The 25,823-nt window shown below is 36.4% G+C and overlaps 1 protein-coding gene across 1 annotated transcript; it reads left to right on the plus strand.

The window, feature by feature from the left end:
• Positions 1–1,141: 1,141 nt before the first annotated feature.
• Positions 1,142–20,977, plus strand: LOC146996228 (uncharacterized). Its single transcript, XM_085821392.1, has 3 exons — positions 1,142–6,086; positions 13,464–14,120; positions 20,675–20,977. Exons 1-3 carry the CDS (start codon positions 5,520–5,522, stop codon positions 20,975–20,977), a joined length of 1,527 nt encoding a protein of 508 aa, XP_085677518.1. The 5' UTR covers positions 1,142–5,519.
• The last annotated feature ends 4,846 nt before the right edge of the window (positions 20,978–25,823 follow it).

Below are 25,823 nucleotides of genomic sequence, written 5' to 3' on the forward strand. Positions count from 1 at the left end.
AGTAAAGAAAAATTGGGTACTTTTCTGTTTCGCCGGCGCAAATCTTGCCAAGCAGACTTTATTGGTGACAACATACAGTATACACATAAAAAATGTTAGTTCTAAAAAATTTTTATTTTGAAGGCATAAACATTTTAATATCGTTTAAAATTTTATAAAAAGCCAATAAAAAAAGACAATAAATTTGTAAAAAGATATTAATTTAAGAATGTACTATGCTTTCATGATTCAACATCCTGATTCGCTTTTTCATATCACATGATCCCAAGTGATCTCATCTCACGTAAACAATGCTACAAAAATCTAATTCTCTCAGTAATTATCTACATTAATTTCAAGTTAAATCTTAATTTGGAATACAAGTTTAAATGCAAGAATTATTTCAATTCGTACGAATAGCTTACTCAGAAATTATGTAAAACTGCAGTGCTTTACTTCTCAAGTGCATTCTCATTAGAATGGATGAATTTAACCCTTGACTTTGCCTTTTCTATATTTTCGCCATCGGGCGAGCGGTGTGATTGCATCCTAATTGACTTAATTACCGCGAATGGTCTTAAGGCATAAAATTGAACTAACTGGTAAAATTTCTATGTAACTGTATGCCAGTATTGAAAGAAACAATCAATCTGTTAAGAAATGGCTGCGACTTGTTTTGAAAATGAGGCATAAAAGGTTACCAGTGAGGATATTACGTTTGGCATCAGTCGCACCATTATTGGCGACTTTAATGCCTGCGCCGGCAAAACAGAAAAGTACCAAAAACTGGTAGTGATGTGAAATGATCTTTCATAGTTAATATATACTGCTATACATTAATTTTAAAATATGTATTAAAATTAAAATGTAAAATGAAACACCACCTTAAGTATTGAGTTTTAGTTTATGAATATGAAATGTTAACTTGTATTCAGGTTTGTTATTTATTAATATTTTCTATACTCTTTGATGTTTAATTTATAAAACAAGTTAAAATATAATCTAAATTTAAATGAATTTATATGTGCATTTTTTGACTTTTGGAAACACAGGGAGGGGAATGATCTGCTAATGGTGAAATGGGTGCGTAGAACTAAGAAGGTTGAGAATCACTGGCCTAAAGCATAGTTTGCATAGTTTTTGTGGTGCATATGGAGTAAAAACATCTGTTTGCTGTAATGTTGGATATTGAGGAAAGAAGATCACATTTCTGTGATTAGAAACACATCACTGTCGGAATCAGATATCAGTTTTACTAAGTATGGTACTGTACTTTTTTGCTTATGTTCACTTTAACATACTCAAGTCTGTATTTATTATTTCTCTTCATGTACTATGAAGGTCAGTTTGTATGGCTAGGATTTGGACCACATAGTATTACTTAATTCTCAGTCATATGTATTATGCTCATCAGTTTTAGTTTTCATGTATTATGTATGCATTTTTAAGTGTTATGTATGCAGATATTAGGGATCAGCTTTCTGTATTTCTGTACTCAGTATCATGTTAGCTTTTCATTTTAATATTCAGTTTTGTACTTATATATGTATTATCTTGTCTGCAAGTACCATGAAAGAAAATGAAGATGCATGGTTCAATTTGTAAAACAACTCCAGTTTAAGTTTGCACAAGGAACTAAATTATGCAGAAATTTGTTATTTTAGTGATAACAGGTACACAATCTTTTAAATGTTTTTACATAAGAGTTAGGTACATGGAAAGTAATCTGCATTAAATTATGTATAGGCACTAAAAATAAAAATTTAAAAAATTAAATAAATAAAAAAAATTTAAAAATTTTTTTTATCCTCCCCCCTTTCTTTCTTTTTTTTTTTTTTATAGGTTACGTCTTTCCTTCATGCCAGACCAACGACTTTACAAAAGCCTAATAAATATATGACAGTTTTGTCAGGATTAGCATCCGCATGTAGACATTTAGCAAGTCCAGAAAATCCATGGCAGTTAATTTTTCAGGATATTTGTGAAAGGTGTGACAAATATATATGTGTGGAACACGTGATATGTATTTGCAGAAAATATGCAAAATAAATTTAAGTAGCATGATTAACTAGTTTTACAACTGTAGTCTTCTTTTTAAATTTTTTTTTAACCTTTTGTGAATAGATTTTATGGTAGAAAATATAATGAAACGCCCTTGGGTATGACGTACCCTGCATGAGAACACTGTTCATTTTTGTCACTCGAGTAATGCTGCGTTAATCTTCTAAGATTATTATTGGCTGAAGCTTATGTGAGTTATTTGTGTCATGAGCTTTATGTAAGAATCATATGATTTTGAAATGATACAGCTTAGAACAGCTGATTAAAAGCAATTACTATTTTAAGACGGTAAAGGAAATTAAGTAAAAAGTAGAGTTAAAGGACGACTACAAATTAACCCTTTAATGCACCAATAAAAATTCAGAAAGTGGTATTTTTTCTGCCAGTTGTTTTATTATTTTAATTCAAAACTGTAATGGATATTTTCTGTTGTATTCATATCTGAAAAAAAAAAACAAAAAACTCTTGAATATATTTAGTTAAGTGCACAGAAATAATATATTTTGTATACCTGACTTAACTTGGTTGAGGGCATTAAGAGTTTAAGGTTAATATTTGGATTTTACATATTTTTTATCTTAATATTCTTCTCGCTAGATATAAAAAAAGCCTTTTTAGAGAAAAGACATTACAGCAATAATAAATGAAGAGTAATATTATAACTGAAAATAGATATAAAATTTTGGACTACTTTTTTTTTTTTTTTTTTTTTTTATTTGTGTAAAAATTTCAGTACTCAGTCCAATTATTCTTTAGGAAAGATTTTCTTAAGTTTTGTCTCAGAAACAAAAAACTTTTACATACTCATTATATATCCTGAAGTCACAAAATTGCTTCCAAAGAATAAAGTTAGATTTAATTTTAAGTAATTCTCTTGCGCCATTGCTGCAAGGAATGAAATTTGAATTTAACAGGCATTCTCTGTTTGTAAAAAGCAAATATAAAGCTAGTGAATTTAAATGAAATTTAATGCAAACAAATAAAGGATTAATTATTGTTGCAAACTAATCTACAATATCTTTTAAATTCTGAGAGCAAGTGCAAGTATCAAAATCCATGAATAAATATAAAATTAAAATTTCAAAAATTATTTAATCCTAAAAAATTTTATAAAAATGCGTAAGTGAATGATTGTTGAGCAGGCAGGAGAGAGACTTCTTAAAGGAAAGTTGCCTTCAAACCTAACTCTCAATCATTCAATTCGTGTTTCATCATCCGTGTAGACAAGGGTAAAAGTCAATACCAAATGTGGTGTGTTAGTTTGCAACAATAATTAATCATTTATTTGTTTGCATTAAATTTCATTTAAATTTATAAACCTTAACTTTGCTTTTTATGAATAGAGAATATTTGACGTCACAAAATTGTATCTTTTAGCATCATAAATATTCTCTTATGTTAGCTATGCAAATGCTTGCCAACAAGAATAAAAATGACAGGGTTGTCACGCTACCTGGATAAATGGGAAAAGTCGGAGAATTAAAAAATTGACCCAAAAAAGTCAGCGAAAAATCGAGGAATTTATATATTGGTACTATTCCGTTTTGAGGACCGTAAAATTTCAAGTTGTGTAAGTTTAGATAGTTCTATATTTCTTAAGACGCCATTGAAATACTAGTTTAATTTTTAAATCCTTTTTATGATATCCTATGGATTTAACAATTTGGGAATTGCCCATGACGAAAAGTCTGCAATCCATGGTACACTTCGACCAATTTTCACTTAAAAAAAAATTCTTAGAATTGCATGAAAATGGCACTGCGCACGCCCTTAACTTTATCTATATATGCATCGGCCTATTTTCACTTAAAAAATAAAAGAAAATTGACAAAAATCCAATTGTTTTTACCCTTGTAAAAAGCGCCAAACAAATAAGTGAGCGATTCTGCACTTTACTGAGAATTTCTTCAAAGAAAAGGCATCATTCATTATAGAAAATTATGTTTGAACAACCAGCGAGATAAAATTATTCTATGCTTTAGCGATAACTCGGTAGCGAAATAACGATGCAGGAATCCATTCAGTTATGTTTAGCTTTTTTTTAATATAAATTATAATAATGATCTGAAATAGTTATTTACTCTTATGCTTCTATTCAGTTATGTTTAGCCTTTTTTATATAAATTGTAATAAAAAAGTATCAAATGAAATTAACCTTTCATCTAAATTAAAACAATAATCCTTAAATAGTTATTTACTACTAGAAAGCCCGGCCGTCATACGAAATGACCGCTGTTCTAGATATTATAAATTGTAATTTAAATGATTTGTGCAAAGGTGTCTGCTAATTTAAACTGAATTACCCAGGGCAGGCGGCGGGGACGCCCCTTTGCTTACTGCCCCACGGGGTTTCCCTCTTCTACTGGCTTAATTGCTTAAAGTAGAGTGCAATGAAGGAAAACATTGGCGGTACATTTCTTAAGAACCACCGCTAGCTCAATAAATAAAGGTGATTTAAATAATGAAATGTTAATTCACGTGTCAACGATATCTTTGTACACAACATTTCTTGTGTAGATCTTTCCATCATTTTTAAGCTCGCCTTCCAGAGGACCATTAATTATTTTTAACTTTGCGTCCGTTCTTTCACGAACTCTTCAACAGGCAACACGTGTTCAAATGCAGACTCAGGTAAAAAAATGCCAACACGCTTAAGCGTTTGGCCCTGAAACTTATGGATGGTCATAGCAAAGGCAAGTTTTACAGGAAATTATCTACGTCTCAATTGAACGGCAACCTTGTGCCAGTGGCGTAGCAAGCATAACTGGCGCCCGGGGCAAAATACCTTTTTGGCGCCCCCCCCACAAAAAAAACTTTCAGTAATAGAATGTATAGAATAGTATATTCGTAAATAGAAAATAATGCAAATAATAATAAAATGCTGAATCTGCCATCAAATACTCAAAAATATACAGGGTGATCTTTTTTAAAGTGACAGTGTTTGGAGCGCTCTGTAGAGCGATCTAATAGCCGAAATGGCACCAAACTTGGTATTTAGAGTAATCAAGACATGGGGAAAAGGATTCCGTGAAAAAGAATTTTAGTTCCAAAAATCGCCGCTAGGGCATTTTGTGGCGGTGCTGTAGCTTACAATAACGAGAATGAGCATAAAAACGGGTATCAAAGATAAATGCACATGTTGTGCGATGACAGCGCCAGTAATAGGAGCTATAAAAGCAAGTAGTAGACAGCTCCGACAAATAATCTAAGCTGAAGTAAACGAGCTCCAGTGGACATGCCGCTCACGTTATCAGTGTGATGTATATTTAAAATAACTTGAATGGCGCTCATGCTATGCGATTCCGTTGTTGTGATGCACGTGTTACTGTGCTAGCTGAATGTCATGTGAACTGTTTAAAAATGTAATAATAAAAGTTTTGAATTCTTGAGATATACTCATTAGTTGAGTCTTCTTTTAAAGTACAGAAGTAATTAAATTCAACAAACTACACAAGAAGTTACATGGTGTCAGGAGCAAAATGGATTTCAGACCACCTGCTTCGCTAACATTCTCCTTCGGAAATGTTAAAGAAAAATGGAAGCAAGAGCTAGAAAACTATTTACTTGCAACGGAAAAAGATGCCAAGCCAGATAAGACTAAAATTGCAATCCTTTTGAATTTACTCGGTACTGAAGGACTCGAAATTTATAACACGTTTCGATTTGAGCCACCTGAGAATAAGGAGAAGTACGAAGAGGTCTTGAAGTGTTTTGAAGATTATTGTTCACCACAGCAGAATGTCGTATATGAACGTTACAAATTCTTTTCGTGTAGCCAGCAAGAAGGACAAACAATTGAATGTTATGTCACTCAGTTAAAGACTTTAGCGTCAACTGGTGAGTTTGCTGAACAAAAAAATGGATTGATTCGCGACCGTATTGTACTAGGCATTTGGGATAGGAGTCTGACCGAACGTTTGTTTCGAGAATCTAACCTAGGATTAGAAAAAGCTATAGAAATAGTCCGTGCCGCTGAAACAAGCAAAGAGCAACTCCGGAACATGAAAGATGATCCAGCGACTGTGAACAAACAGCGTGAAGAAATATAGAAAACAGCAGCATCAATCAAAACAGTCAGTGCCACCGAAATTATCGTCGCAGCAGAAGCAATCAGCACTAGAATATGACTGCAAGAAGTGCGGAAGAAGGCACAAATATCGGGACTGTCCAGCTTTCGGAAAGACATGTGCGAAATGCAAAGTAAAGAACCATTTTGCCGCGAGGTGTCCCAAGAACATTTATGAAATTGGAATACCAAATAATGAACTGAGAATATATAATGAACATAGTGTATTTGTTGACTCTGTAATGATGAATCCACCAGTAAACGGGCATACTGAATTTAAAATAAGTGCAAAATCAATCAAAGATCTAACAAATTCTATTGATGAAGTAAATAAGGATATTCACGGCACAACTTTAGTATAGCCCACCCGGAATTTTAAACAAAAAAATATCGCCAAGAGCGGCGATAAATGATATGATCTGGTAACCCATACTATTCGCCAAACGCAATGTAAACAAGAGGATGGAATTACGGTTACAGCTAATTTAGTAGTCTGTTACATTTATTCAATTTCAATACAAATTACCGACATATCCGTTTACTCAAAGTTTAATGCACGTGCCCTGTATTCTTACTTTTCCGGTATAGATTTCTCTTAAAATTTGTCTCACGCTGCGTTGCAAGAGGAAATACAACACTTTAAATTAGAATTCTACTAAAATTAATATCTAAATACACAATTCGTAACAATGTTATCGGCGATTGTTTAACGCTCAGATACCGTTAATTCTATTTTGTATATATATTTTTGGCTACTTGAGGTGATATTTTTGCGTTTAGTTATTGCTTGCTCTAAAACTGCTGTTAGTGATGTTGGAATTAAATATCAGGAGATTATAAAGGAAAATTTAAGGTGGGAGTTTTCAAACAAGCGTAAAATTTTGGGTACAGATATTTTACGTATGAATTAACAATAGTATGAACATTTTAGACGATTTTTGATGGACTGTCGATTATTGAAGGATAAAGTTTTCTGTGAAAAATGTAAGATACCATGCTGGTTAGTTAGTCAGAAAAAGACATCGAATGGTAGAACTTGCAAGAAATGTACGGCTGAGAAATAAATTAGGCTAGGATCTTGATTCGCCTGTAGTAAACTCAATTTTTCTAGAATTTTTTTTTTTTTTTTTTTTTTTTTAAACGCGAATCAATGGAGTTGCTTATGCGCGAATTTCTGCAATTCTCCGATTTCTTTTAAGTGAAAGCAGATTTCTTAGTATATGAGCAATGCAGAGTTTATTCAATTTCTGATTTTTAAGTAAAAAGAGATCGCCATATACATGAGTAAAGCCAATGCAGTGCGCAATGCCGAGGTTGTGCGCGGTGCCTAGTTTGTGCAATTCTAGGATGTTTTTTTGAGTGAAAATAGATGGATGTGTACATGGGCAGAGCCAATGTAGTGCGCAATGCCGAGGTTGTGCGCGATGCCTAGTTTCTGCAATTCTAGGATGTTTTTTTAAGTGGAAATAGATCGATGTGTACATGGGCAGAGCCAAAGTAGTGCGCAATGCCGAGGTTGTGCGCGGTGCCTAGTTTGTGCAGTTCTAGGATGTTTTTTAAGTGAAAATAGATCGATGTGTACATGAGCACAGCCAATGTAGGGCGCAATGCCGAGGTTGTGCGCGGTGCCTAGTTTGTGCAATTCTAGGATGTTTTTTAAGTGAAAATAGATCGATGTGTACATGGGCACAGCCAATGTAGTGCGCAATGCCGAGGTTGTGCGCGGTGCCTAGTTTGCGCAATTCTAGGATTTTTTTTTATGTGAAAATAGATAGATGTGTACATGGGCAAAGCCAATGTAGTGCGCTACGCCGAGGTTGTGCGCGGTGCCTAGTTTGTGCAATTCTAGGATGTTTTTTTAAGTGAAAATAGATTGATGTGTACATGGGCAAAGCCAATGTAGTGCGCGGTGCCTAGTTTGTGCAATTCTAAGATGTTTTTTAAGTGAAAATAGATCGATGTGTACATGGGCAAAGCCAATGTAGTGCACAATGCCGAGGTTGTGCGCGGTGCCTAGTTTGCGCAATTCTAGGATGTTTTTTAAGTGAAAATAAATCGATGTGTACATGGGCAGAGCCAATGTAGTGCGGAATGTCGAGGTTGTGGAATTCTCTGACATTTTAAAGGTGGAAATAGACGGATGTGTACATGGACACTGAGCTTTGATGTTTTTCGGGCGAATACGGATCGTTGTGTTCAAAGGAAAACGAGATAATGTGTAATGACGAGCTGTAATGTAACGTATTTTATATGCAATGTTTAACATATCGTTTGTGTATTTTAAATTTGTATTGTTGTTTTAATTGTGAATTATATTTGGGACATCATTTTTCATTTAAATTGTATTTTTAATTTTTGGTTTTGATATGTTTATAATGCTTTCCGGCTTACTATATATATCGACAGCCCGACAATCTACTCAACAGTAGCAAAACTGTAAACTTTGACCCTATAAGTAACTTTTACCTCATTTTTATGATACGTAGTTTTTGCAATCGTAATCGCACTTGATAATATGAGTTCTTTGATAATACAGTGTCTCACAAAAGTGATGGGACAATTGTGCTTTAGAAAAGAAACTGTAATAAAATAAATTAAAAAAACATGTAAAAATTTTTTGTGGGTGTGTTTCATACTTAAATTTAGTAACAAATTATACATCACATACATTTTCTCAAAATATTAATTTAATAAAAATTTAGAACGGAGCAAAAAATGGTTCACATAAGTGATGGGACACCATTAGATACTACTACGTACTATGCAACAAAAATCGTCTGAAGTAAGCAATAAGAATATTTTTTGAGGTTTTTATTTTTACTCAAAAGCAATTGGCAATAATTTATCACAATCGTCTGCAGTATTTCTCTCCAGTTTGTTTTGGAATTCTTGTGTTTTTTATCTCTGTGCAGCCATGAATGCTAAACGAAAAGAAACTTTGCCTGAAATTCGAAAATTAGTTATTAATTTGCATATTGAACGGGGAAATTCTATTAGAGAAACTGCTAAAACCGTTAACCTGAGTCATTCAACAGTTTTTAATATCATTAAACGATATAAAAAGAATCATATGATTCAGCATAAAAGAAGACCTGGCTGACCATCAAAGCTATCCAATGGACTAAAGCGAACTATCGTTCGAAATATTAAAAAAAATCCAAGTACTCCCAAAGTTGCTGCCTGATTTACAAGCATTATATGGAGTAATTGTTAATCCTGAGACTATTGGAAAAGTAATTCGATCTGCTGGATATCACGGTAGAGCAGCCAGGAAAAAATTCTTCGTGAGTGAAAAGAATAGAAACCTCAGACTGGCTTTCGCAAAATCCAACATAAATAAGAATTCTGATTACTGGAATGAAGTTATATTTGCTGATGAGAGTAAATTTAATATATTTGATTCTGACGGTAGAATCTTGGTGTGGAGAAAACCCAGGGAAGAATTTCGCAAACACACCATTTCTTCAAAACAACAATTAAAATCGGTGCTTCAAGAAGAATGGGGTAAAATCACTCCAGAAATCGCAAAAAAAAATTAGTCGAATCCATCCCAAGAAGATTAAATAATGTTTTAAAAGTAAAAGGAAATCCAACAAAATATTCAAACCTTTTATAAAGTAAAATTTTTGGATAAATATTTGATGGAAAAGTAAGTGTCCCATCACTTATGTGAGCCATTTTTTGCTCCGTTCTAAACAATTGTATTTTTATTAAATTGATATTTTAATATTTTGAGAAAATGTATGTTATGTAATAATTGTTACTAAATTTAAGTATGAAACACACCCACAAAACATTTTTACATGTTTTTTTTTCATTTATTTTACTACAGTTTCCTTTTGTAAAGCACAAGCGTCCCATCACTTTTGTGAGACACTGTATGTGTGTGTGTATGTGAAGCATTGCTTAGTGTTCCTAATTTGTAGTATTTATTTTCTTATAATATTTTCTTTCATTGCGAGAAATTAAATTTTTTATTTATTTATGTGTAGAATTCTAATATGCCTGCCTGCTACAGAGAATATAATGTGATTTAGAAATTTAAGAACCTGTTTTTCATTAATGTGAAGTTTTAAATTTATAGAAAATAATGAAAATTGTCTACTTACTGGTATATAAGGATTATGTTGTTACGTAGCAAAACGTTAATTTGTAAATATGATAAAATTGATATGTTCCAGAGTATTAATTAAAAGAAAACTTTTTTTATTTGTATAAATGCTAAAGCTTAAAAATCTTTGAAAATATTGAAGCTGTATGAAATACAAGTATGAGAGACTGCGACGTTCTTTATCGTTGTAATACCTGGTAGAATTCGCTTACTGTATCATGATAATTTTAAATATAAACAATTTATTATAATTTTCAGTTACGCCTAAGCTCAGAAATGTAAATTTAAAGAATTTGATGTTAATTTACAATAATAAACAATTCATTATTTTTTTTAAAGAGAAAACACAAATTACGCGTAGCATGGAGAATACATTGTGACGTCACACCACATTATTTATTAAAGGTGAAATAGCTAAAGGTTTCCGGTATTGTTTTTAAAATTGCATCCTTTTAACCTTAATCATTTTTATTAATCATTTCTTAATATTTCTTTCTCTTAAAATCGTGTATAATAGTCGTAAACTTATTTCTATTATCCACGATTTCTGGTGAAATCAAGATGGCCACCATTTTTTGAAACACGGAGTTTCGTCGAAAATCTGGATGGCAACCGTTTTTCAAAACAACGTATTTCATGTGCTTTGGCGCCAAACCAAATTCGCCAAACTTTGAAGGTGGGTTATACTAAAGCTGTTCCATATTCACAAGGTAAGTGAAACATGGGTGAAAAGTATTACAATGTATGTAAATAATAAGTATTTCAAGGTTGATTTTTTAAGTTAGATACTGGTGCAGAAGTAAATATTTTGCCTTTGTATGTTTTAAATAATGTTAAACTTAAGCCTAAACTTAATGAAACTGATTTGTTCTTGACTGCATATGGTAATTTTAAGTTAAAACCAGAAGGTACTCTTATAATTAATTGTTCAACTGAAAGGCTTAAGAATGTACCTTTACAATTTTATGTTCTTGATGTAAGATCTAAGCTTATATTAGGGTTAACAGCTTGTTCTGCATTAAAGCTAATTGAAGGACTAATAAGGACTCGAAATTTATAACACGCCTTGCAGAGGGCCTTGATTAAAGTACAATATCATTAATAAAAATGATTTAAGGTATCCGACCTCGTACAAAAGACGATTTTCGGTCAAAATTTCTATTTTTACTTTATTACATTATCTTAAAGAATACATCTTTAGCTATCAAATACAAGTTTTTGCTTGTAGATAGGTTAATTAGAACTGAAGTTATAAACATTTTTCTGTAACTGAATAAACCGGAAGTTCCAATATTCTGGGCCGGAAGTGAGCATTTAAATAGATATACCTGTTTAGAAACTTTATTTATCATCAAGATTTTGTAAATTATAAACCTGCGTATTAAGTTTAGATATTTTGTAATACATTTTAAGAATCTGGTGTTAGTTTTTTTCCCTTCGTATTTAGTTTGGCGCAGAGGGTATTTGACGTTGAATGTATGTGTTGTTGCTTTGTCGATTAGCGTTGACAACGTGCTTGATTTGAAAGCTATGTCGCATTTTTGCATCATTTGCAACAAAATAAACAGAATGGCATACAATCTTCAGCACGACATATGTAAAGCGTAATATAATTGTTCTGCAAATTATAAAGAAGCAGCTTCGGGTATGGAAGCAGTTGGTGCTTATTCCCTGTTTGAATGATCTATTACATTACGAAAGCTGAAGCACACGGAGTATTACGAGGATGGGGATTCTAAGGGGTTTTTAATTGTGATATATGGTAAAGATTCGGTCAAGAAAGTGGAATGCATTGAACATGTACAGAAAAGGGTTGATGGTGGACTACGAAAAGTAAAAAACTCCGCTCCGGAATTGAAAGGAAAGGTAAACTGACTGATTCTTTTATTGATAAACTGCAGAATTAGGGATTGCAATTAGAAGTCATGTTTGAAACTTTATTGAGATGCAGCAGGTTGTACTAACTGCATGTTCCATTGCAGCTCTTCTTCGAAGTCGATGCCCTCCTCAATAATCAATGAATTGATGCAACTATGAATGTGTGATTGCAGAAATCAGGAAAAAAATCAGAAAGAAAAAAATTAGGCAAAATCCTCTGGTATATCAATATATATTTTGAATTTAATTAAACCTACATATATGGAGTTGACTACATAAACAAGAGTTATTGAAAAGTGTCTACATGGCAAAACTCAAAATATCAAAGAACGTTTTAATGGCATTTTATTGCAAATTGTTCCTAAAAAAAACATTCATAAACTTGCGAATATTAATGTTTGGAACAAATTAAGTGTTGGGTTATTTAATGTTATTTAATAATGGATTTATAGGTTTGCTTGAAGCATTTTCAAGGTTCGGTATGTGCCCTGAATTTTACACTGAGCAGGGAATTCGAAAACTTGATAAAGTGCAAATTATGACTTTTGGTGGCATTCCACAAGTTTTACAAAAACCCAAAGAAAAAATTACGCTTTGTTCGAAAGCAAAGGTGCAAAGTGTGGGAAGAAAAAAACAAGGTGTTAAGTTACAAAGCAGGGGAATTTTAATTATCAGGGATGCTTCTTTCACTAAGAAATTGTTTTATGAAAACTTTAAACTTGTTTTCTGAAAAATGTTTTTTTCTGTAAATATTGCCAATGGTAACAGCCATAACTCAAAATTTTATGGATACAATTTAATGATACTTTCTATACATGTTTCATATAATCTGATGCATGCTCTGAAGTAAAAGATTTTAGAAATATTAATTAGAAGTTGAATTGTTACTTTTTATTTTTAGATTTTGCATGCAATAATAGGAAAATATACAATAAATACAATACATTTTGACATATCTCAAGAATATATAAATATTTCTTAATTATTTTGCTTCGTTGCATACAAAACAAGTGTAAATATAAATACAAATTAAAAAAACTGCATATTTATATATACATTGTTCACCGTGGTTGTTGCCGTAAAGGCAAAAATTATCCTTTTTTTCCTTATTTTTCAAAATTAAAATTACTTAGCATTACGTTTGAAATTGTTTTCCCTCATTAATATGCTTATCTTCAAATTAATATGTTTATAGTTAAAATAAAAACCATTTATAAAAAAATGGTACCTGAACGAGGTCGGATACCTTAATTGTTCAGTATAAAGATGTATTTATACAGGCACAGGGCAATTTCCTGACGAACCATATCATATAACCCTTAAAGATGATGCAATACCAGTAATACACCCCCAAGATGTGTTCCTCAGGCTTTACAGCCTAAATTAAAAGATACTTTAGATAAACTTGAAAGAGAAGGGATAGTATCGAAAGTAAATAAACCAACTGATTGGGTTCAAAGTTTGGTTATAGATGAAAAACCTAACGGGAGTCTGAGATTATGCTTAAATCCTAGAGATCTAAATAAAGTAATTAAAAGGGAACACTATCAAATTCCTTCTCCAGATGATATAATTAGTAGGTTAGAAGGTAAAAAAGTATTTTCAGTTGTAGATTTAAAAGATGGATTTTGGCATGTACCACTAGATGAAGCTAGTTCTGAACTATGTACATTTAATACTCCTTATGGAAGATATAAATTTAATAAAATGCCATTTGGAATATCCTCCGCCCCAGAAATATTTCAGAGAAGAAACCAAAAATTATTTGGTGATATTGAGGGTGTGGCAGTTTATTTTGATGATATCATAATTGCAGGATCTGATGAGGTTACTCATGATATAATTATCTCTAAGGTTCTTGAAAGAGCTAGGTCTCTAAATATGAAATTTAATCCTGATAAATTACAATACAGGGTACCGGAAGTGAAATATGTAGGCCAAATTATTTCTGAGTCAGGTGTAAAAGCCGATCCTAGTCATATTAAAGCAATTATTGATATGCCAACACCAAAATCAAAAACTGAAGTAAGGAGGTTGCTAGGAATGTGAAATTTTCTGTCAAAATTTATACCTAATGTATCTAAAGTTACTGCTCCTTTAAGAGAAATCATTCAAGAAAAGGTAGAATTTAATTGGGGAGAAACTCGGGAAGAGTCATTTAACAACATCAAACAACTGCTAACTAAAGCTCCAATTTTAAAAGTTTTCAGTGGTAATGAGGATATAATTATACAGTGTGATAGTTCGAAGGATGGCCTAGGATCGTGTCTAATTCAAAAGGGTAAGCCTGTATCATTTGTGTCTCGCAGCCTGACTAACAGTGAAAAAAACTATTCACAGATCGAAAAAGAGCTATTGGCCATAGTATTGTTGCGTGCGTACGGGTTCGTTATGAAATGAATGCACAAGTCCGATGAAAAATGAACAAAAATTTATTATTATCACAACAGAAATGCTTAAATTTTCTCACATTATCATGCAGTATTACAATATCTCACAGTAGTTATCTTTTAACTACTCAAATGTCTAGTAGAACGTAATTCAAAACAGCTAAAGAACGCTAATCCGCGAATTCACTACAATCAACAAGAGCAGTTTTCCAAACAACAACAAACTAAGCAACTACTACGAACTGAGATGTTTTCCTCCTTTTATAAGATTTTAAAAATCACGCGCTAGAATTTTCCAGTACTTTCTCGAAATCAAAAAGAGATATTTATTTATTTAATGCACGCGCTCTTGTATTTTCAATTTTCCTGCTTAGCTTTCTTTTAATATTCGTCACGCGCTGCACTGCGCGAGAAATAAAACCATTTAATTTATAATTGAACTAACATTAGCTTTTTAAATACCAAATTCGTAACACTGCCCCCTTCCCAAGGACTGCACGTCCCGGGCAGTACAATCCCTGGACAGGAAGCTAAACTTACAACTGTGGCATAAACATTACATTACAATATCAAACAACATGAACAATAAATGCAATATCTAACTTAAACAAATCAAATGCTAAATGCATATCAAATACTAAATACAAATCAAATCAAATACACATTTAAAAACAAAAAGGACCATGGTCTTATACTATTTACAATTATTTACATTACGTACTATGGCCATAGTAATGTGCTAACCTGTCGTAATGAACGACTTTAGGTTTAGAGTTCGAAGACTTAAGAATCCGAACCACGACGTCATTCAGCCTGTTTAGGACTGTGTACGGACCATCCCAAGGTGACTGTAATTTCCGACAGAGTCCCTTCCGTCGAGTCGGATTCCATAACCACACCTTGTCTCCTTCGTGGAATTGATGTTCAGTAGCTCTTGTGTCGTATCGGGTCTTCATCTTCTCCGTCGCCAAGTTGACTCGCTCTCGTACAAAGTTGTGCAGCACTTCAAACCGGGCCTGGAGATCTTGAATATATTCCTCAGGCGATGAAGGAGCATCCGGAGGGCGACCAAACAAGAGATCACAAGGCAGACGAAGGTCACGACCGAAGAGCATCTGTGATGGAAAATAGCCGGTAGTCTCGTGGACAGCACTGCGGTAAGCCAGTAAAAAGAGTGGTAATTTCTTGTCCCAGTCCTGTTGGTTTCTGGAAACCACTAATGAGAGGTTATTAAGGATGGTTCGATTGAAACTCTCTACCATGCCGTCCGACTGGGGATGTAATGGCGTCGTTTGAGTTTTGTCAATGCCGAGTAGTTTGCATAGTTCTTTTATTACTGCCGAGGCAAAATTCCTTCCCTGATCGGAATGTAACTGAAGAGGCACTCCGAACCTAGAAATCCAGTGTTGTATCATTACCTCAGTTACTGTGACAGCCTCTTGATCAGGAATACGATAAGCTTCAGGCCACTTGGTGAAGTAATCAATGACAACGAGTATGTATTTGTTACCATCAGCAGTTCGTGGCAGAGGTCCCAAGATGTCAAAGGCGATACGTTCAAACGGCGCACCTACGTTATAACGTTGCAGCTTGCCTCGGCTGCGTTTCCTCGGTCCTTTCCGACCTGCACAGGCATCGCAAGATCGGCACCACTTTTGCACGTCATCCTTTGCATTATTCCAGTAAAAGCGCTCAGGAACTCTCTGTAAGGTCTTCATAATTCCAAAGTGACCTCCTGTAGGGCTGTTATGTAGTTCTTTAAGGACATGAGGAATCCGGGATCTTGGAAGTATCAGTTGCCATCGGAACGTCTTCCCATCATCCGATTCGAATTTCCGGTATAAGACGCCGTTTCGAATGTGAAGTGAATCCCAGAGTGCCCAATACTGTTTGGTTGTAGGACTACAGATAGAAATGTCCTGCCAGGTAGGTTTTCTGGTTGATGACTCCATTAAATCAATTATGGGTTTAATGTCGCGGTCTTCCAGCTGGTGTTTCCTGACTTCATCATCATTCCACGGTTCTCGATCAGCCGATATTGTAATTTGTCTTGCGACCGGAGTCAGCAGCTCGTATTTCGCTTCCACCCTGGAACAATATCGGCAGCTTTCTTGGCAAGGTCTTCTAGACAGGGCGTCGGCGTTTCCGTGTGATGATCCCTTACGATGACGGATAGTGATGTCATATTCTTGGAGTCTCTCTCTCCACCTGGCTATTTGACCCTCAGGATTCTTGAAATTTAAAAGCCAGGTCAATGATGCATGATCGGTGCGGAGCAGGAATTTTCTGCCGTATAGATAACGATGGAACTGTTCTACAGCTTTGACTATGGCGAGCAACTCTTTCCTGGTGACACAATAATTCCTCTCCGGTTTAGACAGGCACTTGCTCCAGTACGCCACTACACGTTCTTGGCCGTCTATTTCTTGGGACAAAACAGCACCGACACTTTCATCGCTCGCGTCGGTGTCGAGAATAAATGGTCGGTCGAGCTGAGGATACGTCAGGATTGGAGCAGATGTTAAAGCCTCCTTTAAGTTGTTAAATGCATCCTCGCATTCTTTTGTCCACAAGAATCTTTGCTTGCTCTCTGTCAGCTTGTGAAGGGGTCTTGCGATGGAAAAAAAGTCCTTCACGAATCTTCTATAGTAGGTGCAAAGCCCTAGGAAGCTTCTCAGCTGATGGACATTTTCGGGACGTTTCCAGGATTTAACCGCTGATACCTTTTCAGGATCCGTGCGCACACCTTCTGCAGAGATGACATGTCCCAGGTAAGTCACTTCCTTTCGGAACAATTTGCATTTAGAGGGACTCAGCTTCAGATTGGCTTCTTTCAGTTTCTGAAGCACCTTCCTAAGATTTTCTAAATGTTCTTCAAAACTCTTTCCGACGATGATGATGTCGTCCAGGTATATCAGGCAGGCTTCGTAGGAAAGGCCTTTCAAAACAGTCTCCATAAGACTTTAGAATGTTGCCGGCGCATTACACAGTCCAAACGGCATCACCTTGAATTGCCAAAGCCCTTGTCCCGTAGTAAATGCCGTCTTTTCTCGGTCTTCAGGCTGTATTTTTACCTGCCAATACCCACTCTTTAAATCAAGTGTTGAGAACCACTTGCTTCCAGAAAGAGTATCTAGAATGTCGTCAATCCTAGGAAGAGGGTAACTGTCTTTCTTCGTAACCTCATTCAACCGGCGATAGTCGACGCAAAATCTTGTTGAGTCGTCTTTCTTTCTGACTAGGACGATGGGAGATGCCCATGGACTTACTGAAGGCTCGATGACATCGCCTTCTTCCATATCTTTTAACAGTGTTCGCACCTCTTCCTGTTTAGCAAACGGTAGACGTCTTGGATGTTGCTTGATCGGGGGATGATCGCCGGTATCTATTCTATGTTGTGTCAAACTAGTTCGACCCACGTCAGAAGACGAGCGGAAGAAAACAACTTGAAGATCTTTAATGACGCGATCGGCAGCATTCCTCTCTTTATCGTTTAATTGCGCATTCTGTAATAACTCCGATGTAATGCTCTCTGAGGACACGGACTCTTGGATGTTACTCTTTCTTTCAACGCTGGTTACTGGAGTACATGCTGCAACCACTTCACCTTTCTTAATAATTCTCCCCTTCTCAGTTACATTGGCGACTCTCACCGGGATAACCGTTCTGGATAGGTCGACGAGTGTTGAGGCTACTAGTACTCCTTTTGGGCTATTACAGTTATTGGGATATTCTATGATGCCGTAGCGGAAATTTCTGTTTTCGGCAATGGATCCAGGAAGTAAAATTTCTGTTCTTGCCGGTACTATGATATTGTCTTGTGCTATGATTTTATGAACAGATTTAACTTCATCATTAACTCCAAATAACGCTATGTCCTCAGATGTAGAATGCAATTCGTTATTTTTAAAATCCAAGGAAAAATTGTATTTCCTTAGAAAGTCCAATCCGAGTATGCAAGAATCAGTGATCTCTGCTACATATGCCGTGTGATGGTAAGCGGCACTTCCAAACGTGATGTTAACATTTACTTTTCCATCGATGTCGATCTTCTCACCGGACACAGTCTGGAGGGTAACGCAGGGCGGCGTCCAGATAAGTTTGCTTCCCAGTTTTTCAGCCAAATCTTTTCGGATGATGGTAACGTTGGCTCCTGTATCTATCGTCATATTGCAGGGAACTCTATTAATATGTCCTATTACGAAAAGTCCATTACTGCCGCCTCTCACTGCAGAAATCTGAAGCGCTTTAAACTGGGGCTTTTCATTAACTGGCAACCTCCGCCCCGCGAGATGGCCACTAATTAGTTTCCCTGCTGTTTGTTAGGAGCGGTTTTAACATCCGAACCCTGGGGTGTTCTGCAGTTTCGTCGTATGTGTCCTTCAGCTTCGCAGTTCCAGCACTTTACGGTCGGTTTCTTGTCACCAATATTCCGTCTCAAAGCATTGAGTTGTCTAGTTAAATCGTCTAGACGAGCAGTGACTTGATCCCCTGGCTCCTGGACTTGAGCAGCTCTGACTGGATGGCGGTCTCGACGGGTGGCTTGCTGGGCTGCCTCGAATTTCATGGCGTACACTAAAGCACTTTTCAGATCTTTAACATCCGCCATTCGCAGTGCTTTCTGTATTTCAGGGTCCCGGATGCCATCGATGAAATATTGCAGGGACAGGATTTCCCTTGTTTCTGTCGGGCACTCCGAAAAGGCGCGATGTGACAGCCTTTCAACATCCGTGGCGAGCTCCTGAAGTGTTTCGGTGAGCTTCTGTTAACGGGATTTTAATTGGAGCCTGCTGTAGTCTTTTAAACATTTCTTCCCGAAGCGCAGCTCCAAGGCGCCGGACAGAGCTTCGAAATCTAACCTTTTGTTTCCGGGAAGAGTTTGAAGGATATCCGCTGCGTCGGCTCTTAAAGAAGCGGCGAGATGACAGGCCTTAGCTTGGGAATCCCATCCATTCGCATCCGCCACGATAGAAAATTGTCTCTTATACACCTGCGAGGAGGTCTTCCCATCATATGTCGATAGCTTCAGAGAGGGACGAGCAGGCATGTGTAGAAATTTTAAACCATCCGAAGTGCTCCCTGCCGTCGCTACGAATTTCTTTAAAGTGTCAACTTCTTTGGCGACGACAGCAGAAATTCTGTCTTCTATTTGTTGTTCAATATGTTCTTGGACGGCAGAAACTCTTTCTTCAATTTGTTGTTGGAAGGCCGAAACTCTTCCTTTGACTCGTTGCTCTACAGCCGACACTCTATCTTCTATTTCATCTTTGACAGAAGAAACTTTTTCTTCAATTTGCCCGACTTTATTTTCGACAGCTCCTATTTTGTCTTCCATAGCCTCAAATTTAGTTTCTATTACGCAGGTTATTTCTCTTTTCATTTCGTCTTGACCTGCTTCAATCTTTTCTTGTACAGCTTTTATGTCTTCTTTAAAAGTTATTTGACCAGCTTCCAACTTTTCGTGAACGGCTTCCATTTCCTTTTTAATGGATCTCATCTCTCCTTTAACGGAATCTTGGCCTAATTTCATTTCTTCCTTAACGGATTCCTGGCCCAATTTCATTTCCTCTTTAATTTCTTCTTTAAATGAGGCAAAGGCTGATATTAGCTGCCTTAATTGCTCTTCCATCGCTCTTGTTATTGACATTCAAACCCCACTTCTGACACCAAAAATTGTTGCGTGCGTACGGGTTCGTTATGAAATGAATGCACAAGTCCGATGAAAAATGAACAAAAATTTATTATTATCACAACAAAAATGCTTAAATTTTCTCAGATTATCATGCAGTATTACAATATCTCACAGTAGTTATCTTTTAACTACTCAAATGTCCAATAGAACGTAATTCAAAACAGCTAAAGAACCCTAATCGGCGAATTCACTACAATCAACAAGAGCAGTTTTCTAAACAACAACAAACTAAGCAACTACTACGAACTGAAATGTTTTCCTCCTTTTATAAGATTTTAAAAATCACGCGCCAGAATTTTCCAGTACTTTCTCAAAATCAAAAAGAGATATTTATTTATTTAATGCACGCGCTCTTGTATTTTCAATTTTCCGGCTTAGCTTTCTTTTAATATTCGTCACGCGCTGCACTGCGCGAGAAATAAAACCATTTAATTTATAATTGAACTAACATTAGCTTTTTAAATACTAAATTCGTAACAGTATTTTCTTTTGAAAAGTACCACAATTTTGTTTATGGACGGAAAGTCACAGTACAAAGTGATCATAAACCGTTAATGGCAATTGTTCAGAAACCATTGCATAAAATTTCGTCTAGAATGCAAAGGATGATCTTAAAGTTACTAAAGTATGATTTTGAGATAAATTATGTTCCAGGTAATCAAATGCTTTTTGCTGACACTTTGTCACGTGCATATCCTGTGAATGAAACTATCAGTGATGATCCTGAAATGCTAAATGTTGTTCACATTATTTCGAAATATTTGCCTATGAGTGAAAGAAGAGTGGTGCAATTTAGATAAGAAACTGAATCAGATGCAGATTTGCAAATAGTTATGAAATATATTAAAGAGGGTTGGCCTAAATGTTACAAAAAAGTATATAGTAGTGTAAAAACATACTTTAAAGTTAAAAATGATCTTTATATTAATGACGACTTGTTATTTATTAATGAAAAAGTAGTTGTACCTTATGGTTTGAAAAAAGATATGTTGCAATTAATTCATGAAGCGCACTTTGGAATTGAGAAATGTAAACGTAGAGCCCGTGAAATTTTTTACTGGCCAGGTATGGCAAATGACATTGAGCAGCTTGTTTCCAAATGTGAAATATGTGAAAAATTCAGTAATAGAAATCAACAAGAACCTCTAATGCAACATGAAATTCAACTAAACCATTCGGAAAAATTGCCCTTGATATCTTGCAATTTGGTAATCAAAATTACTTAGTAGTTATCGATTATTACTCTAAATGGATTGAGGTTTCTAGCATAAAAGATAAGACAGCAAATGAAATTATGAGAGGACGTAAAACAATATCAGAAGATGTAATAACTGATGTGGCAACTACAATTGCCGAGGGATCGAAGGGAACCATTGCTGGTACTAGCAGCGCCCGGGGTGTAGCTCGACAATTGGACATGAATTATTCCACGGTATAGAGAGTTTTGAGGCGCGTTGTTGGATTTTACCCCTACAAAATCAGCCGCTTGCACGAACTGAAACCAAGTGATTAAGATAAGCGAGTGACATTCGCTCTATCGTTTCTTGCTAGGGTAGAAAATGATGATGCTTTCCCATGGCACATTCTGTGGGGAGATGAGTGCCAATTTAATCTCAATGGGTCCATAAACACACAAAATAGCCGAATTTGGACTTCTGAGCAGCCCCACACCGTGTACGAAATCCCATTAAAGTCACTGTTTGGTGTGGTTTCACAGCTGAATTCGTAATTGGGTCATTCTTTTGAGACCATCACTCCGACAGGATCCCAAACGTGCACCATAAATGCAGAAAGGGTACCACGAAATGCTGCAAACGTTTGTTATTCCAGAACTCCTGCAAAGAAACCGTCTCCAACAGACAATCTTTATGCAGGATGGTGCTCCGCCACACGTTAGTAATAAGGTAAAGCAGCTGTTGCGCCAAAACTTCACTGAGGATAGAGTCACAAGTCGCAGTTTTCCAGTTGCATGGCCGCCTCGTTCCCCTGACCTCAAGCCATGCGATTTTTGGCTCTGGGGTTATTTGAAATCTCACGTTTATGTTGGTGGAGTATCAAATTTTTCTACTCTAAAGAACAACATAACAAAGACAGTGCGAAATATTAATAATAATTTAATTTAGTGTTATTTCGTGATATGTTACATACGGCTTTGGAGAACGTTGTGCACAGAATGCACGGTGTTATTTCTGAGAGCGGTGCTCACATTGAATGTGGTTTAATTCCTCATTGAGGAAGTTAATGTAGTAAATAAACATTAATAATTTAACTGTATGGCTGGATGTCCCATGTCTTGATTAGTCTAAATACCAAGTTTGGTGCCATTTCGGCTATTAGATCGCGCTACAGGGCGCTCCAAACACTGTCACTTTGAAAAAGATAACCCTGTATTAAGAATAGTCACTACGTAACTACACTAGCCTTGGATTCGGAAATGCATCTGTGTCGGCGGAAAAATCAGACATACGATGATCGAGAATTAGCTAAAAAGGTGGTATTTATTTTGCATATTTATATAAGTGTTTTTAAAAAGTACAGATTTTAAACAATTAAGAGTTTAATATACAGATATGTGGGAACTTGCCTACTACAACTCATCTCTGTCAGTCTGGTAACCCATAGCAACCAAAAATAAAATAATATTTATTCTATTCAATTGTTATAATTATATAGCGATCTGTCTCAAAAATTTGTACTACTACAATTGGTGACCCGTATTTTTATTACGAATAGCAACCTTCAATGCTGCACGAATATGGAGCTTATATGTCAAAATTCTGAGCAGCAGTAAGTTATCCAGTGTGATGAGATGCAAGTAAGACATTTCACCTGTCATTTCAAGCGTTGTGCCGCATTCCGGTGAGTCAACATATTTCTGTCATAATTTCAGCGGATATATGTATCGTCTGCTGCATTTGAGCCGCCAATTTCTCTGATTTCAAGTACCAAAAAACTGTGTCACTATATACATATTGATTATTTTTCTATACATATTATTATTGTGCATATTCTATACATTATTTGTGCATATTTGATTGATCCAATGTGGTTGACAACGATGCTGCTTCACAACTGGTGCGAGTGGCAGTTAAGCCACCGCCTTTTTGTCGCCGAGACCCATCGTTATGGTTCATTCAATTGGATGCGCAGTTTAAATTAAGTCACATTATTCAATTTTATACAGCGATCGCCGCGTTTGAATCAGAGATACTGCAATCAGCTCGTGAAATAATTTTGAATCCACCGGCGACGAACAAATACAAAAGATTAATTTCTGTTTATGAAGAATCCGAGATAGTTAAAATCAAGCAGCTGTTGCACGATTTACGATTGGGTGATATGAGGCCTTCTCAATTGCTGTCTAAAATGTCAGACTTAACCACCGGCAACCTAACGGATAACATTCTTAAAACGTTATGGATGAATAGACTCCCATCTAAAATGCAAACCATTTTAGCGGCCAGTAGCGAGAAAAATCTTCCCAAAATTGCTGATAAAATTCACGAGCTGGCCATTCCAGCGCAAATACACGCAGTGCAGACTCCTGTTCCAGGTATTGTGGCGTTACAGGTTCAAATTGATGATTTGTCCAAACAGGTTGGTCAGTTAGTAGCTATCAAAGCTGAACATTTTCAGCGCAACCGCTCCACATCACGTGGTCGAAATACACGTCGTAGCTCACTGAGAAAATGTTATGAGAGTCCTCCTCCGGGTATTTATGTTTACCACCACAAATTTGGAAACAAGGCAAACAAATGCCGCCCACCGTATCGTTATAACGACCAGGGAAATGAAAAGAGCCGTTGCTCGAAGTCGTGAACGACAGCGGCCGGAATTTTGCACGCCTTTTCGTCATCGAAAAGAATTCGGGCTTAACGTTTCTTGTAGACACCGGGGCTGATGTTTCTGTCGTTCCGCCACATTTTCACGAACAAAAGCGCCAAGTTTGCACTTCATGTAGCAAATTCAAACTTTTGGTGAACACCTGATATCTGTTGATTTAGCATTGCGCCGCAACTTCCAATGGGCATTCATTATTGCTACTGTTTCAAGTCCTATTATTGGCGCTGACTTTTTACAAAAATTTTCTTTGCTTGTCGATCCTAAGAATCGCTGTTTGATAGATTTCACAGCCAACTTAAATTATCCAGGAGTAATTCGCAATAGTCAAGATTTGAGCATTAAATTGATTTCGGGTAACTCCCCATGGCATCAACTTCTCAGAGAATTCCCTACAGTCACGCGCCCAGTTATGGGTATTTCCGAACCCAAGCACGATGTACTACATTATACAGGGTGTCCCAAAACGACCGCATAAACTCTGCATAGCTAGATTCCTCGTTGGGAGTACATAAAAACTGTCCAAAGAAGCGTTCCTGTACGATCCATAGTTTACAAGAAAAATACGAAAAACAAAGTATTACGTCACTGCCGGTGCAAGAAAAAACACTTTATTGGACATATCAACAGCAGTATATGTATAATTTAAAGCAGATGTTCAAAGTGTCCGCCGTGCATATCGAGGCAGGTTTGAAAACGCCGTGGAATGGCTGTCATCACACGTTGCAGCATCGCGGGGTCCACCGAAGTACAAGCAGCATGCAGACGAGCAACTAAGTCCATTGGTGTTGTCACTACGTCTCAATACACCAGCTCCTTGAGATGGCCCCATAGGAAAAAATCCAACGGTGTTAAGATCTGGCGAACGCGGCGGCCATAAAACCGGACCCCCACGTCCGATCCAGCGGCCGGGGTATTCCATATTCAGCCAACCACGTACAGGAGCACAGAAATGCGCCGGAGCCCCATCATGCTGAATGGTATGTCATCGAGGAACTCTGTTAAGACCTCATTGAGAAAAACCAAGTACGACTGTTCCGAGAGCCGTTCAGGCAACAGATATGGTAGGCGATCCCCGAGTATGCCGGCCCACACGTTAAGAGACCAACGTTCCTGATGTTTCTGAGGCCATTTTAAACATTATCGTCTGGAAAGATATGCCAATACTGTTGTTGATATGTCCAATAAAGTTTTTTTTTTTTTTTTTTTTTTCTTTTTTTTGCACCGGCGGTGACGTCATACTTTGTTTTTCGTATTTTTCTCGTAAACTATGGATCGTACAGGAACGCTTCTTTGGGCAGTTTTTATGTACTCCCAACGAGGAATCTAGCTGTGCACAGATTATGCGGTCGTTTTGGGACACCCTGTATTGAAACTACCGTACCTCCAATTGCCGCTAAACCAAGACGCTTACCTCCAGACAATCTTAAAGCTGCCAAAGAGGAATTTCAATACATAATGGAACAGGGAATTTGCCGTCCTTCATAAAGTTCATGGGCCAGTCCGCTCCATCTAGTTCGGAAACGAAATGGTAAGTGGCCATTGTCGCCGGTTAAATGCAGCTACAATTCCTGATCGTTACCCAGTCTCGGCCCACCAACGGCCGAGCTGTAAAGCCGCTGAACACTGGTAGTTCGGTCCGAGGTTCGAATCCTGCGAACGGGCTGGCTGCATGGGTGTTTTCGTGGTTTTCCCCATGTGTAACGTGTATACGAGCCAGTTTTCCTTAGAAAGTCCTCCACGAAGGCATCCCTCCCCTTAGGCAGATAGCCCTAGTGTGCTTTGCCATAATTAAATACACACACA

This window comes from Stegodyphus dumicola, chromosome 7 (assembly GCF_044657685.1).
Source record: "Stegodyphus dumicola isolate Sdum_Otavi_A_Nest chromosome 7, ASM4465768v1".
Lineage (NCBI taxonomy): Eukaryota > Metazoa > Arthropoda > Arachnida > Araneae > Eresidae > Stegodyphus > Stegodyphus dumicola.

Coding starts and splice junctions, on each gene's coding strand:
- LOC146996228 (XM_085821392.1), top strand. CDS start 5,520: ATGGATTTCAGACCACCTGCTTCGCTAACATTCTCCTTCGGAAATGTT. Junction 6,087..13,463: donor ACAAACAGCGTGAAGAAATA/TAGAAAACAGCA, acceptor TGTGTTCCTCAG/GCTTTACAGCCTAAATTAAA. Junction 14,121..20,674: donor CACCAAAATCAAAAACTGAA/GTAAGGAGGTTG, acceptor TCTTTTGAAAAG/TACCACAATTTTGTTTATGG.